This window comes from Phragmites australis, chromosome 4 (genome assembly GCF_958298935.1).
Source record: "Phragmites australis chromosome 4, lpPhrAust1.1, whole genome shotgun sequence".
Taxonomy (NCBI): Eukaryota; Viridiplantae; Streptophyta; class Magnoliopsida; order Poales; family Poaceae; genus Phragmites; species Phragmites australis.
This window is the reverse complement of record NC_084924.1, coordinates 37,375,933-37,389,712: the sequence shown is the minus strand read 5'-3', so window position 1 is coordinate 37,389,712 and position 13,780 is coordinate 37,375,933. Positions and strand designations below refer to the sequence as shown.

The window sequence follows — 13,780 nt, the reverse complement described above, 5'->3', positions numbered from 1 at the left end:
TGATGAATTCAAGTGCTCAAAAGATGAATTTATGCTCACTAGCACTTAATCTCACTTTCTCAACCCAACTCTCAAAATCTTGCAAGATTTGATGTAATGGATGAGTTATGAGGGCTATTGAATAGCTATGAATGTGTTTGTCTTGAGTTGGTTCAGCAACAACAACACTTAAATAGAGAGGGATAGGAGGTATTTATACCATCCCCTAAAAAACTAGTCGTGACAGTGTTTTTTTTAACTGACCCAGAGTATCTGGGTTCAGCCCGGAGACTTTGGGTTGGCACTTTAACGCGTAACAGAGCTCTGTCCGGAACCCAACTCGGAGGGTCCGGATGACTGACAGATCTCAAAATATCCGGGTCAATCCCGAGACTCCAAGTAAAACACAAAAGCCCTAACCGAACACCCCCTGCCAGAGCTAGACTCGGAGACTCTGTGTAACACACTAGAATCCGGAGTATCTAGGGTCAGCCCGGAGACTCCGAGTACAAACTAAGACTTAGAACTTCCCGGTGTTCGTAGGGTGATTTGTGTCTCTCTTCTTTGGTTTAAATGGGTATTTTGAGCACTGAGACATATTCAAGTCTATCTATGCTCATCTCTCTTGATAGTACGGTATACCCATACTCAAATTCGAAAATAAAATTAATTTAAATATATTGAGTGACTACATGCCGCTTCTCTTTCTTTTTGAGGAACATCAACATCATTTAACTTCTTTGATGTGACTAAAACATGTTCATAACTTTAATAAACTCATTAGCCCCATAATCGTTTATCATCAATTATCCAAAATCCACATAAGGGTCTAGATGCGCTTTCAATCTCCTATTTTTGGTGATCGATGAGAACACGATTAAAGCTTACAAAAGATAATTGAATTAAAGATTTTTGAATTCTAAGATATATGTTAGCTCCCACTAAATTTGTGCGTTAAATAAAGTTAAAATTAAGATCAAATGCACATATTTAAAATAATTTTTTTATTAAGGGATTTTCCTATATCTTAGCATTCGTGGGGTGCAATGAGTGTGAGTGAATATGATAATCCGTGATGCATATAACAAGGTATATCACATAATAAAATAAAGGGAGAAACAAAACATTACACCATAGAATATTATAAAGATCTCACACTACCATAGATAAAGTTTTACAAATTTAAAAATCGATAACTATCATACCACAACATAGTTTATCACATATTATTGCAATAAGTCTTACATGTCCAACATAAACGATAAAGATTTTAATAGATAAAGGAGTTAAGATATTGCCCAGAACACGAAGACTCTGGATTCAGGCAGAGAACAAACAGCATGAAGATAAAGACATTCTCTCCCCCTTTAGCATCAAGCACCAAAAAGGAAAGAGAAAAAAAAAATAAAGATTTAGTCGTTGCCCTCTTCATTGTCCTCATCTCTATTTCCATCTCCACTACCGTTACCATCATCATCATCTTAGGAGCTTTTCTTGGCACCACCCAAAGCCTCTTCCTGGGTTTCTTCCTCATCAACTTCTGGAGCATGAAATGTTTCCACACCCTCTGCTGCAGTTCAGGCCTCATCATACCAAGCCTATGGATTCTCAAAAGCTTCGAGCTCGCTTACTTCTTCTTTGAAGGCAATCAAAGAGCAAGGAGATTCAATTCTCAAATGTGTATGAATAGCCTTTTGGCTCTCCTCAATCTTCCTCAACCTCAAATTGGTCTTTTCTTTGTGCACCTTTATCTTCATGGCATTGTGAGTGCAAATATTGACTATAGTTTTGAGGGCACTCTTGATAAAGGATGGAGAGTCACATGAGGAAGATACACGCCTCGGTGCTGTCCTTTGTGCTGCGTTAGGAGCTGACCTTGGAGGAGAAGGTGGCATAGATGAAGATGATTTTGAACCCACCAACCTTACCCTATAAGGCTCATGATTCACTTTCTTAAAGAAATTATTCTTTGTGACCTTCTTGATCATAAACATGATATAAGACGCATAGACACAACTCCTGTTAGGTGTGTCAGATGTAGTGTGTATCTCTTCTCAAAGAAAGTCCACCACACTAAAAGGATCATCCTCATTGGACATTCTAGAGAGCAATTCCTTGTGTTCCCTTGAACATTAGTGGAATCACCACTTTTTAGAGCTAAAGTGAGACAAAACAAGGAGTTTAGACACTTGTAGAATGGCATCATGCCTTTTGTTGTGCCAAAATTCACTTCACCTCGATTCTCATATGTGAAGTACATTTCTTCACAGGAGAGTTGTTGCTCATTATGAATCTTGGTCTTGCTTGTGTCCCGAACATCAAATCCAAACAAATGAGCAAAAGACAAATATTTGATCTTGTATTTCTCTCCTTCGATCATCCAAAATATTGATTGATTTTCTTCATGGTCATAGTAGAGAGTGGCATAAAATTATGATATGAACTTATCACTTCAATCATATTTCAATGCCATAATATTCTTGATCCTTTTATCCTCATAAGCTGTAATGAGCTCATTGAAGGTATGATTATTTTTGTTAGCCATGTAGTCCCAATCAATCTATTGCATTGGGGTGACTGGTTTCTTCTTCTTGAGGATCACAGTTTCATAGAAATCCGCTTGAAAATCATTCCAAAACCGATAATCTGCCATATTTTTCTCATAAACATATGGATCTTTATATCTTTCCTTTTTCACATTGCCGGACCTTTTCTTGTAATCAGTCACTCTTCTGCCTAGCTTACCGAATCTTACACCATTATATGGCTTGTGAAGTTTCAAAAGTTGCACATAAACTCTTTCTTCATCTTGCTCTTCCTCTATTTCCTCTTACCCTTGAGCCCTAGAACCGAAGGCAACTACCTTTTCCTTGCCTTTCCCTTGCCTCTCCCTGCTACTGCTCCCCTTCCTCCTCTAGATGACAAAGCATCACCACAAGGCACATTGACAGTTTGAGCCATCTCATCAATGTGAATGCCACTGACACGTGAAGCCTTCACCTTTATGAACCACCTTATGAGTACGACCATGTCCACTACTATGTCTACTACTACTGCCACTTCCTTCGTCCTCTGAAGCAGGCTGTTGCGATGGAGAGTCGGTTTGGGCTAGTGGATCAAACTTAGTCTTTGTCCTCCTTTAATAAGCTTGACCAACATCTTTTGCATCAACCATCTTGAATTGCTATGAGATAGATATGGATGATATACTTGAGATATGAAAAGGATTGCTAAAAAAAATGGAATTGAGGAACAAAACTAGATGAACATGATCTGGACAACCCGAACTATCTGGGTTGCCCAAACCGGGGCAAAACTTGGGGTTTGAGGAATTTAATAAATGCATTTCCAAACCCTTGGAATACATGATTCTATGAAGGACCGGACAATCCGATCAAGAGACAAGTTCTCTTGGTGAAGAACTTGGAAATCCCATGGTGAAAACCTTAGATCGCCAGAGGGGAGGTCACCACGGTGGGAGGATGAGAGAGGAGGTGAAAGAGATAGAATGAAGGAGTAACTTCTTAGGTTGTGTATAAGACTGGATAATTAGGAGTATCCGGGTTGAGATTTAAAACGTAACCAAGAGGGACTGCCCGAAGGGGAACTCGGAACCTCCAGGTTGAGTGACAGAATTCGGAGTATCCGGGTGAGTCCAGAGACTCCGGGTTCTGTCAATTCGACAGAGACACCCATGGCCTAAGGACTTACAGAATCCGGATACTTCGGGCTAGGTCGGACCTTTCGGGGTTCTGGAACATGACAGAACTTGATTTTGAGATGAGATTCGACGAAATTTTTTGAGAGAAGGACATATAAGACATTTTTGCCACTTGTGATCAGCCAACAAACAACAATATGTAACAATGGTCACAAGTAGCAAAATATGATCGAAAGATCAAATAATCAATTTTTTGGAAAATAGCACTAAAAAGGTATTTTCACAAACTTCTAGCTAACAAAGCTATAAGATTAGAATAAATAATTGTATGCAACATATCACACCACGTTGCGAGAATCTAGGATATTTAGCTCACTTCTTTAACTCACAAAACCTTTGCTCGTCCAGTGTCTTGGTGAGGATATCAGCTAGTTATTTTTTGGTTCTCACATGGGGAATATCGATATCCCATTTGGTTGAGTGGTCACTCAAGAAATAGTATCGGATGTCTATATGTTTGGTTCTTAAGTGTTACACAGGATTGTTGGCTATTTTGATGGCACTCTCATTGTCACACAAAAGTGGAACTTTGGTCATGTTGTAGCCATAGTCTCTCAAGATTTGCCTCATCCAAAATAGTTGAGTACAACAAGCGCCCGTGACAACATACTCGACTTCGACGGTGGATAGAGCTACGGAATTTTGTTTCTTTGAGAACCAAGACACCAAAGACCTATCTAAGAATCGGCAAGTCTAAGATGTACTCTTTCTATCCATTTTGCAACCGGCATAATCAGAATTCGAATAGCCGATAAGGTTAAAGATTGAACCTTTAGGATACCATAAGCCAAGGTAAGGGGTATGGACCAAATATCTAAGAATTCTTTTAACGGATATTAAATGACACTCTTGTAAAGCAGCTTAAAATCTTGTACACATGCACACACTAAGCATAATATCGGGCCTAGAAGCACAAAGGTAAAGTAAAAAACCAATTATAAAGTGATATACCTTTTGATCCACAGCTTTGTCATCTTCGTTGAGATCGAGATGTCTATTGGCTTGCATAGGAGTCTTGATGGGTTTCACATTCTCTATGCCAATTTTTAGCATATCTTTGATGTACTTGATTTGATATATAAATGTGCATTCATTGAGTTGTTTGATTTAAAATCTTAGGAAGAACTTTAACTTCCTCATCATTGACATCTTGAACCTTTTGGTCATGATCCTACTAAATTATTTACAAAAGAGTTGATTAGTAGAACCAAATATAATATCATCGACATATATTTGGTAAATAAATAAATCATTATCAACTTTCTTAGTGAAAAGAGTAGTATTAACTTTTCCTATTTTAAATCGCTTTTTGACAAAAAAAAAAGTCCCTAAGGCATTCATATCATGCTCTAGGTGCTTGCTTAAGCCCATAAAAAATCTCATAGAGTTTGTATACATGATGAGGATACTTAGGATATTTAAATCCGGGTGGTTGCTCCACATATACTAATTCGTCCATTGAGAAATGCGCTATTCACATTCATACATAGGCAAGTAATATACGAATTGACTCAAGCCTATCTACAGGAGCATAAGTCTCACTAAAATCCAAACCTTCTATTTGCGTGAAGCCTTGAGCAACCAACAACCTTATTTTGTTTCTTGTCATGATCTTGTTCTCATCTTGTTTGTTACGAAAGACCCATTTGCTGCTGATCATATTTTGATTGAGTCTTTCCAACAATAACCAAACTCATTTCTCTTGAAATTATTGAGCTCTTTTTGCATGACTATCACCCAATTCAGATCTCCAAGTGCATCTTGTACCTTCAAAGGTTCCAAAGAGAAAACAAAAGACTAATATTTATAAAAATTTGCAATTCTAGAACGAGTGGTTACCCCTTTTGTATATCACCAAGGATATTATCAACCAGGTGATCTCTTTAGATACTTTAATTGAGTCTTGGATGTGGCACTTGGGATTATGGTTGAATGTCATCTACTCTATCATTATTAAGGAATTTGTTGGAGTTATCATGATGTTGATCTTGATCGTGATCTTGACTTTGGTTTTGATCTTGAGTTGATGTTGGTAGCTCCACTTGAATTAATGAAGATGGATGAGCTTTATCATTATTAGCCACTTGTTGCTCTTGAGGTTCTTGAGGCTTAATTTCACCAATTGCCATCTTATTTATCGCCTCACTTGGAATTTTTTATCACATAAAACATTATAATCAAATTTCTCCACTTGGGAGCCGTTAGATTCATCAAAATGTCACATCATGCGAGATTTCAACACAACCGGTGGTTTTGTTGAAAACACAGTAAGCATAGGCATTTGATCCATAACCAAGCAAAAACCTTAATCTACCTTAGGATCAAACTTAGAACTTTTAGCCTTCTTGTTTAGAATAAAGCATTACAACAAAAACTCTAAAGTAAGACACATTAGGCTTGTTACTGGTTAGAAGCTCGTAGGCAGTTTTCTTCAAGATCTTATGGAGATATAACTGGTTGATGACATGACATGCGGTGTTGACGGCCTCCGACCAAAATCGATCCGAGATCTTGTACTCATCAAGCATGGTCCTTGCAGACTCTATGAGAGCCATGTTCTTTCTCTTGACAATCCTATTTTGTTGAGAGGAGTAGGATACCGAGAATTCATGCTTGTCCTTCTTTATCAAGAAATTCTTCAACTTATGTATTCTTGAATTCTTTTGTTGTTACTTTTCACCTTTTTTATCTTCATATCGAATTCATTTTGGGTTCTTCTCACAAATTTCTTGAATATGGCTTGTGTTTCACTCTTATCATGCAAAAAGAATACCTAAGTGAAACAAGAAAAATCATCAATAATAATCAAACCATATTTGTTACATCTAATGCTTATGTAGACGATTGATCCAAATAAATCCATGTAAAGAAGATTCAATAGTCTTGTGGTCATCATCACATTCTTGGTAGGATGAGGAGCTCGAATTTGCTTGCCCACCTGATATGCACTATAAATTCTATCTATCTCAAAAGAAATATTTGTTAGTCCTATGATGTGCTCTCCCTTTAAAAGTTTAGACAAATTTCTCATAACAACACGGGCTAGTTGGCGGTATCATAGCCAACTCATGCTAGACTTAGTAATCACATAAGTCTTAGGCTTTACTTTATCCGTTGAAAAGTCAACAAGATAGTCCGTTGAAAAGTCAACAAGCTAAAACTTACTCTTCAAACAACCGGTGAAAACTATTAAGAAGTCTTCCCTTCTAGAGATGGTCACACCCTCATGAGTAAAAAATACAATTATAGCCTATTTCACAAAGTTGTGATACGGATAATAAATTGTAACTAAAAGATTTGACCAACAACGCATTTGAGATATAATGACAATTGTAACTAATTGAAGATATCAATTTTATCTACACCAATTGCATCTTCTTTCTCATTATCACCAAAAACTATATTTTCATAAGATCCTCCATTTTATTCTAATGATAAGAACATTATCTTCTCTCCAGTCATATGATTTGTGTATCCACTGTCAAGCATCCAATTTGATCCATCGGAGGAGTATGCCTACAAAACAAGTTAAGCCTTTTATTTTAGGTACCCGCCGCCACCTCCTAGTTCCAGCCCCACTGTCGCGAGCTCCTCCACGCCCTGCGTTGCGCTGCGCTGCCTCGACCCGCCTCGCGACGCGCCACCTCGTGCCGTGCTATGCCGCCCTGACCCACCCCGTGATGGGCTGCCCCACCTTGGCATGTCCTGCACCACCCATCCAGTCATACCCGCGGGCGACGGGTTTAATGCCTGTTCTTCGCATGTGGGCATTCCCGATATACCCGCAACTAGTTAAAAATTGACAACTACAAATATGAATGAGCACTATTCGTACCCGCCATACCCGACTACCATCCTTAGCATCGATGCTTTATCTTTATTTACTTATACCATATTGTACTTTTGTTATACTAATTATTAATGACTTATATCTTATTTCGTCCTATCACCATATAAAATACTAACGTCATTCATTTTTATCGTACTCAAACATTCTTAATTGTATTATGATAGTACTCACCATTGACATCACATGTTTCACCATTGACATCACATGTCAACAGGTCACCAAAATCAATAACAACCTTTTAAAAATATTCACATGAAGAAATAAATGAATGAAAACCATCATTAATTTCTTTTTAAGCAAATGCTCCATATCTACAACAAGTCTCCAATACTAACTCAAATTAATATTCACGTGAAAGAAACACAAAAGAAACGAAAAATTCACGAACGTGTATGAACTTCTCATATAAAGTTTCACAATGTGCTTCAAAGAAATACCATAATCATAAAGCTAAGAAACCATAGTACTTAGTGTCGTACATGCACTTTATGATATCTACAAGCAATGCTAAACAACAGAGACTGTTTATCTTTATCTATCTACAAAGAACTTTTGCTACTCTAGAATGGTGAAATAAACCTAAATAACTCTTCCAAGTTTGCTTCATCTTTACAATTTACACAAGCAAAAACAAATTAGTGGAAAATATTGGACAACATTAAAACATTTGTAAACAATTATGTCCCTGACATTTTGGAACAGTAGTCTCTTAAGTTTTCTCATCAGTGAATGCAGAAACAAAATAAGACCACTTATCTTTAATCTTTGTGATCACTCCTACAACATACATAGTACAATACTACTGCCCCATAGAGTGTATTTGGTTCACTACCATGAATTTTTACATTCTTTGTCTAAAGTTTGATAAAGAAATTAGTCTACGATAGATATAGTTAAAGACTTAAAAAACTATGATATATCAAAACTATAACAATAAATCAAACAACTTTCAGAAAAAATATAGCAAAATACGATAGCAAAGCAAACAAACCCTGTATCTGCCAATCTGACCGTCCATTAACGGCAGTTGCGAGCCGCCGTACCTCCCCTCACAATCCTACGGGAACAACCAACCGGAGACCCACCGAAACTCCTACCCACACAGCCTAGCGGGGCCCACCAGTCAGGCTAAACGTTTTGCTTCGCCATTTCGCCTCCGTTTCTAACTCCCCGTCATCCACTCCTCCCCCCGCTTCCCAAACTTCTCTTGCCCGCATTTCAAAAAAAAAAAAAAAACCTTCTCTTGCCCGGCAGCACGTACACACGAGGCCGATCGGCGCCGCGGCGGCGGGATGGCAGCGGCGGCGACGATGACATGGCACGATGAGCTGTACACGATCGTGGGCGACACTGGCGTGCCCCTCCCCGGTGCCGGCGGAGCGGCGCCGGCAGCGCCGGCGGCGAAAGTTGCGGTGGTGGGGGCCGGTTGGCTCGGAGAGGAGGAGGAGGGGAGGGCGGAGGAGGGGTGGGCGCAGCAGGCGAGAGGGTTCGCGGAGTCGACGGCGGAGATGCTGCTGGAGCTGGGCCGGGGGCTGTGGGACGTCGCCGCGCAGAGCCTCGCCGGCGCCGAGGACAGCGAGCTCGGGCGGCGCCTCCGGCGCCGGGCGTCGGCCGCAGGGAAGCGCCTTAGATTCATGAACGAGTACCTCCCCGAGGAGCGCGACCCCGTGAGGTGCTGGTTCGTCGTCGCCGCAGTCGCATTCGTCACGCTCCTAGGTAACCTCTTGTCTCGCATCCGCCGTTATTCTCTGCCTCAGGAACTCCCGTGCTGCCGTGCACGCGCGTCTGTGCCTCCAGCTGAGCATTTGTAACGGTGGTTAGTGGCGTCCCGCAACATTCTATGCACGTTTTCTGCGGCATTTGTTCATTCAGGGGATGGATCTAACTGACTATGAAAAATTGGGAATGAACGTGTGTTTCAGTTTTTACTGAGGGCTTTATTTTGAATTTCGGATCCAACCTCTCTCATCTGTGAGCAGATTTTTTTGTTCTGTATGTGCGGTGTGGTGTTAGTTAAAAGAAGAATGTGACATTTGCGAGTTGCGACCATACATTTTCGAAGTGTGGGATCCATGCCTAGTTTGCTAGGGCAAAATTATGTTGAGGAGAGAAAGGCACAGCAATACAGAACGGTTTATGTTTATTCTGGATTTCTGTTGGATTCTGCAAGTCAGCATAGTCAATTGTTTTACTATTGAGTCAACCAAGTCCGGTTATTTTTGGTTAGATTGACTCTGCCAGTGGTTTCTAATGGCTGCCTTGTAGAACTTTGGTTTCGGTATGAACCAAAAGCTTCTTGCTTGTGAATTATAAGGTGTTACTTAATATTTTAGAAAAATATTCTGATTCTATGGCTACTTCATTTTGTTATCCTCTTGTTATAACTTTATGGCCTTCTAGTTGTTTATGTGCGAGAACATTAGAACAATGCAAGTACAGTATCTATGCAGCAGCGCCCCTGCATATGCTTATACCTGATTGACTCGTTATGCAAATGCACCATGATCCTTTGATGCACAAAATAGTTTGTCCATGTAGGAATCAGTGCACTTCTTTGACTGCTTAATTAATGTGAACTTTTTCCATGCAGTTTTAGGTGTAGGGAGTGGCGATGAAACTCAAGTAGAGCGTCCAAAGAAACTTTACATTAGTCCCCCAAGTGCTAACAGAATCCAACTTCCTGATGGACGACATCTGGCTTATGAAGAACAAGGAGTCTCAGCTGATAGGGCAAGATTTTCACTGATTGTTCCTCATTCTTTTCTGTCATCAAGGTTAGCAGGTAGGATCGATTGTTACATTGTTTGTGGATAGTATTGGCATCACCATGCTAGGTATTTGATCTACATTGTTCTTTCCCACGCAGGAATCCCTGGAATCAATGCATCCCTTCTGGAAGAATTTGGGGCGCGGCTTGTGACCTATGATCTTCCTGGTTTTGGTGAAAGTGATCCTCACCCAAGCCAAAATCTCAATTCTTCTGCACTGGACATGCTCCATTTGGCTAATGCCCTTGATATTCCGAACAAGTTCTGGGTCGTGGGCTATTCTGGAGGAGGCATGCATGCTTGGAGTGCTCTTCGTTACATTCCTGACCGAGTAGCTGGTACCTACCTCAGATGCTTCTTTATATTCTTTTGGATTAGTACATTTATGGTGGCTTTTTTATATTCTTTGGAATAGTAAATTATAGTGGCTTTTTTGTTTTCTTTTGGATCAGTAAATTTATAGCTTTGTCCTTTTCTTTATGGATGCTCCTTTTAGAATTTGGTTGCAATTATCACTGTAGGGGCATTTTTTAAGCCTGTGGATATAACCATATGTAATGCCATACCTTGCTTATGCTTATTGAACTTTTAAAGACTCAATTCTAGAATTGCCTGTGACTTAAACCTAATGTCGGTTATACCTAACATTTCTGTAAGTTCGTTACTACGTGACTTATGAGGATAGGCAGTATTTCAGATACTCTTAATGCTAACTATCATCTTTTTTTTTTGTCTTGATGAGAATGGAATGCATGTGCTCTATTGAATCAGATGACTCAGCACCATCTAAATTTGTGTGATGGCACTTTAATTGTTTTTATCTGTTAAGCACAAGTGTATTTCATTATGCTTCTAATTGAAAGCAACATATGCCTATTCCTTGTTTGGAACCTTGATTTGGTCAGGACATCTGTTTTTAGATCCACATTTACCACCATTTCATCTTAAGATGTTGTTCTTTCACTCAAAAGCATATGTTGCCTGTGTTTTCAAGAACATAAACCTTACATGCTCATTGAAATCATAAGTAATCCTTATGCTCTTCAGTTTTGATTGAATTTATCTTATATGGTGTATTGTCCCGAATCCAGGAGCAGCAATGTTCGCACCTATGGTGAATCCATACGACCCCAAGATGACCAAGGATGAGAGGCGTAAAACATGGGATAGCTGGTCAACAAAACAGAAACTAATGCACATTTTAGCTCGGAGGTTTCCATCACTACTACCTCTCTTTTATCACCGAAGCTTTCTTTCTGGAAAGCAGGGACAGCCCGAGAGTTGGTTGTCACTGTCATTGGGAAAGAAGGTATGCTGATATTATTGTGATCTTAAGGTGCCAATGCTAACTTGGGGTGCTGTTGTAGAACAATATTGGAATGGCATATGATTATTTGCTGTACCATCCCTTATTATCTATCGTTAGGATTCTTCATCTACGGGGGTCCTGGGATTTCAAAATTAAGAAACCTTCTATTTGTTTTAAGGCATAGGTGAATCAGATGCAGGATGTGTGATATCTTCTATCTCAGACAATGCTACAAGGAAGAATTGGCACTGGGTGATAGTTAGAAAAAACACATTTTTTTTACCTCAACGGAAAGAACATTAATGTATATTTTTCTGTGTACTACACTACTTGCAGCATCAGTTCCACAAAGGACATCAACATCCTCAGCATTGTTGCACTGCATGATCGTGCTAGTGATTGATTTGTCCATTGATGCTAGATGCTAATTTAAAAATCCTTACTAGTCATCCCTTTGATGAAGTTGAAATTGGTCCTTTCTCATGCCAAGTGCTAACATTATTTGCATTACTCAGGACAAAACTTTACTGGAAGGTCCTACGTTCAAGGCATTCTGGGAAAGGAATGTTGCAGAGTCTGTGCGCCAGGGAGATGCACAGCCATTTGTAGACGAAGCCGTGCTGCAAGTATCTGACTGGGGCTTCAGCTTGTCCGACATTCAAATGCAGAAGAAAGAGGATTGGGGCTTTTTTGAGTTGATCAAGTCTCTATTCAATCAGGTTGAACGAGAGTGGGTGGGATTTCTGGGCCCAATACATATATGGCAGGTCTGTACTCTGTTCGCTGTAAGCGATTCAAAGATTTGGAATAGATTTGACATGTTCATGACAGTAGTCAGTAGAAACTAAAGAAAACATATTCCAGTTATTCCATCCATAGTCAAGTTTAAGGAAATTATTTAGAGTGTTCTGTAGCTGCCTAGCATGTGGACTCATCAGTATTTTTCTCTTCTCATTTTCGGCATTGATCAGAATCTATACATGTGGAGGTTACCCCATTAGATGACTTTAAACAAACTTCAACAGCACTGGTGAGAGGTTGCATCGGTAGTTAATTGTAGTTGGAATAGTCTTGGTTTTGCAGGATTCAGGAAACTCGATGTAAAGTGTAGATATTAGATAGTACCAAGAATTGGCACTGTATATACTGAAAGAAAATCTCAAACTAGCATAAGAACCGGGTGAAAATGGACACTATTATACAAAAAATAGCACTGTGTTTTGTCATTAGACACAATAAACTGCTTATGTTGCTTGGTGGTTCATCGTTTCCTCATATTATATGCGTTGCTGAGGTCTTCCTGTTGCTGAGGTCTTCCTGAATGGCTAACCTTTCACATCTCAACAGGGGATGGATGACCGAGTGGTGTCGCCATCAGTGGCCGAATTTGTCCGGCGGGTGGTTCCAGGAGCCACAGTGCACAAGCTTCTTGATGAAGGCCACTTCTCATACTTCTGTTTCTGTGACGAATGCCACCGGCAGATATTCTCCACCCTCTTCGGCATTCCCCAGGGTCCTATCAACCCTGTGCTGCAATCCAGTGAAGTGGCCTCAGAGCTCCCCGAAGAAACAACAGTAGCAGACAATGCTACGGAGCAGGATCGGAGCTTCGCCTGACCACGATCGGCTTCAGGATCAGCAGTATAGATACGAGGCATTAATACTACTTAACACAAGACATCACAGATAGACGGGCTTTTCTTCGCCGCCCATGAGGCAATGCTTACAGGAGGGGAGGAGGTGGATTTGGCTGCTTCTTTTGTGCAAGTATTGTGTACGCAATGCTCTGGGTACGAGGAGGCTGAACTGAACGTGCCGATTCGCTTCGATGCACGCCACCTGCTCGGTGCGCTTGTAGTATAGCTCAGTGTCGACATTTAATTAATTTCTCATAATGTGACGCCGTTATAGACTTCCTTTTGCACATTTGCTTACTCTGGGATGCGAATCCGATGGTTGAATTGGACATTCAGTTGAACTGTAGTAGCCTCATGTTCTCACCATTTTGATTCTTCCTTAACTACAGTTATGGCATGATTAATCCAGGTTCATGTCTGATATCCGCCTCTTGCAGCCGGAGCACTTCCCGGCTGGCCGGAGGGGTGGAGACGGCTGCGGTGCATTTTCTGTTCGTCTAAAAGAGGGGTGCTATC

At 40.2% G+C, this 13,780-nt stretch overlaps 1 protein-coding gene across 1 annotated transcript; it reads left to right on the top strand.

The window, feature by feature from the left end:
• Positions 1 to 8,719: 8,719 nt before the first annotated feature.
• LOC133916341 (uncharacterized) lies at positions 8,720 to 13,599 on the top strand. The gene is made up of 6 exons (XM_062359972.1): positions 8,720 to 9,266; positions 10,141 to 10,332; positions 10,417 to 10,656; positions 11,410 to 11,627; positions 12,143 to 12,394; positions 12,975 to 13,599. Exons 1-6 carry the CDS (start codon positions 8,843 to 8,845, stop codon positions 13,242 to 13,244), a joined length of 1,596 nt encoding a protein of 531 aa, XP_062215956.1. The 5' UTR covers positions 8,720 to 8,842; the 3' UTR covers positions 13,245 to 13,599.
• Positions 13,600 to 13,780: the final 181 nt, after the last annotated feature.

Coding starts and splice junctions, on each gene's coding strand:
- LOC133916341 (XM_062359972.1), top strand. CDS start 8,843: ATGGCAGCGGCGGCGACGATGACATGGCACGATGAGCTGTACACGATC. Junction 10,333..10,416: donor TCTGTCATCAAGGTTAGCAG/GTAGGATCGATT, acceptor TTTCCCACGCAG/GAATCCCTGGAATCAATGCA. Junction 10,657..11,409: donor CATTCCTGACCGAGTAGCTG/GTACCTACCTCA, acceptor TCCCGAATCCAG/GAGCAGCAATGTTCGCACCT.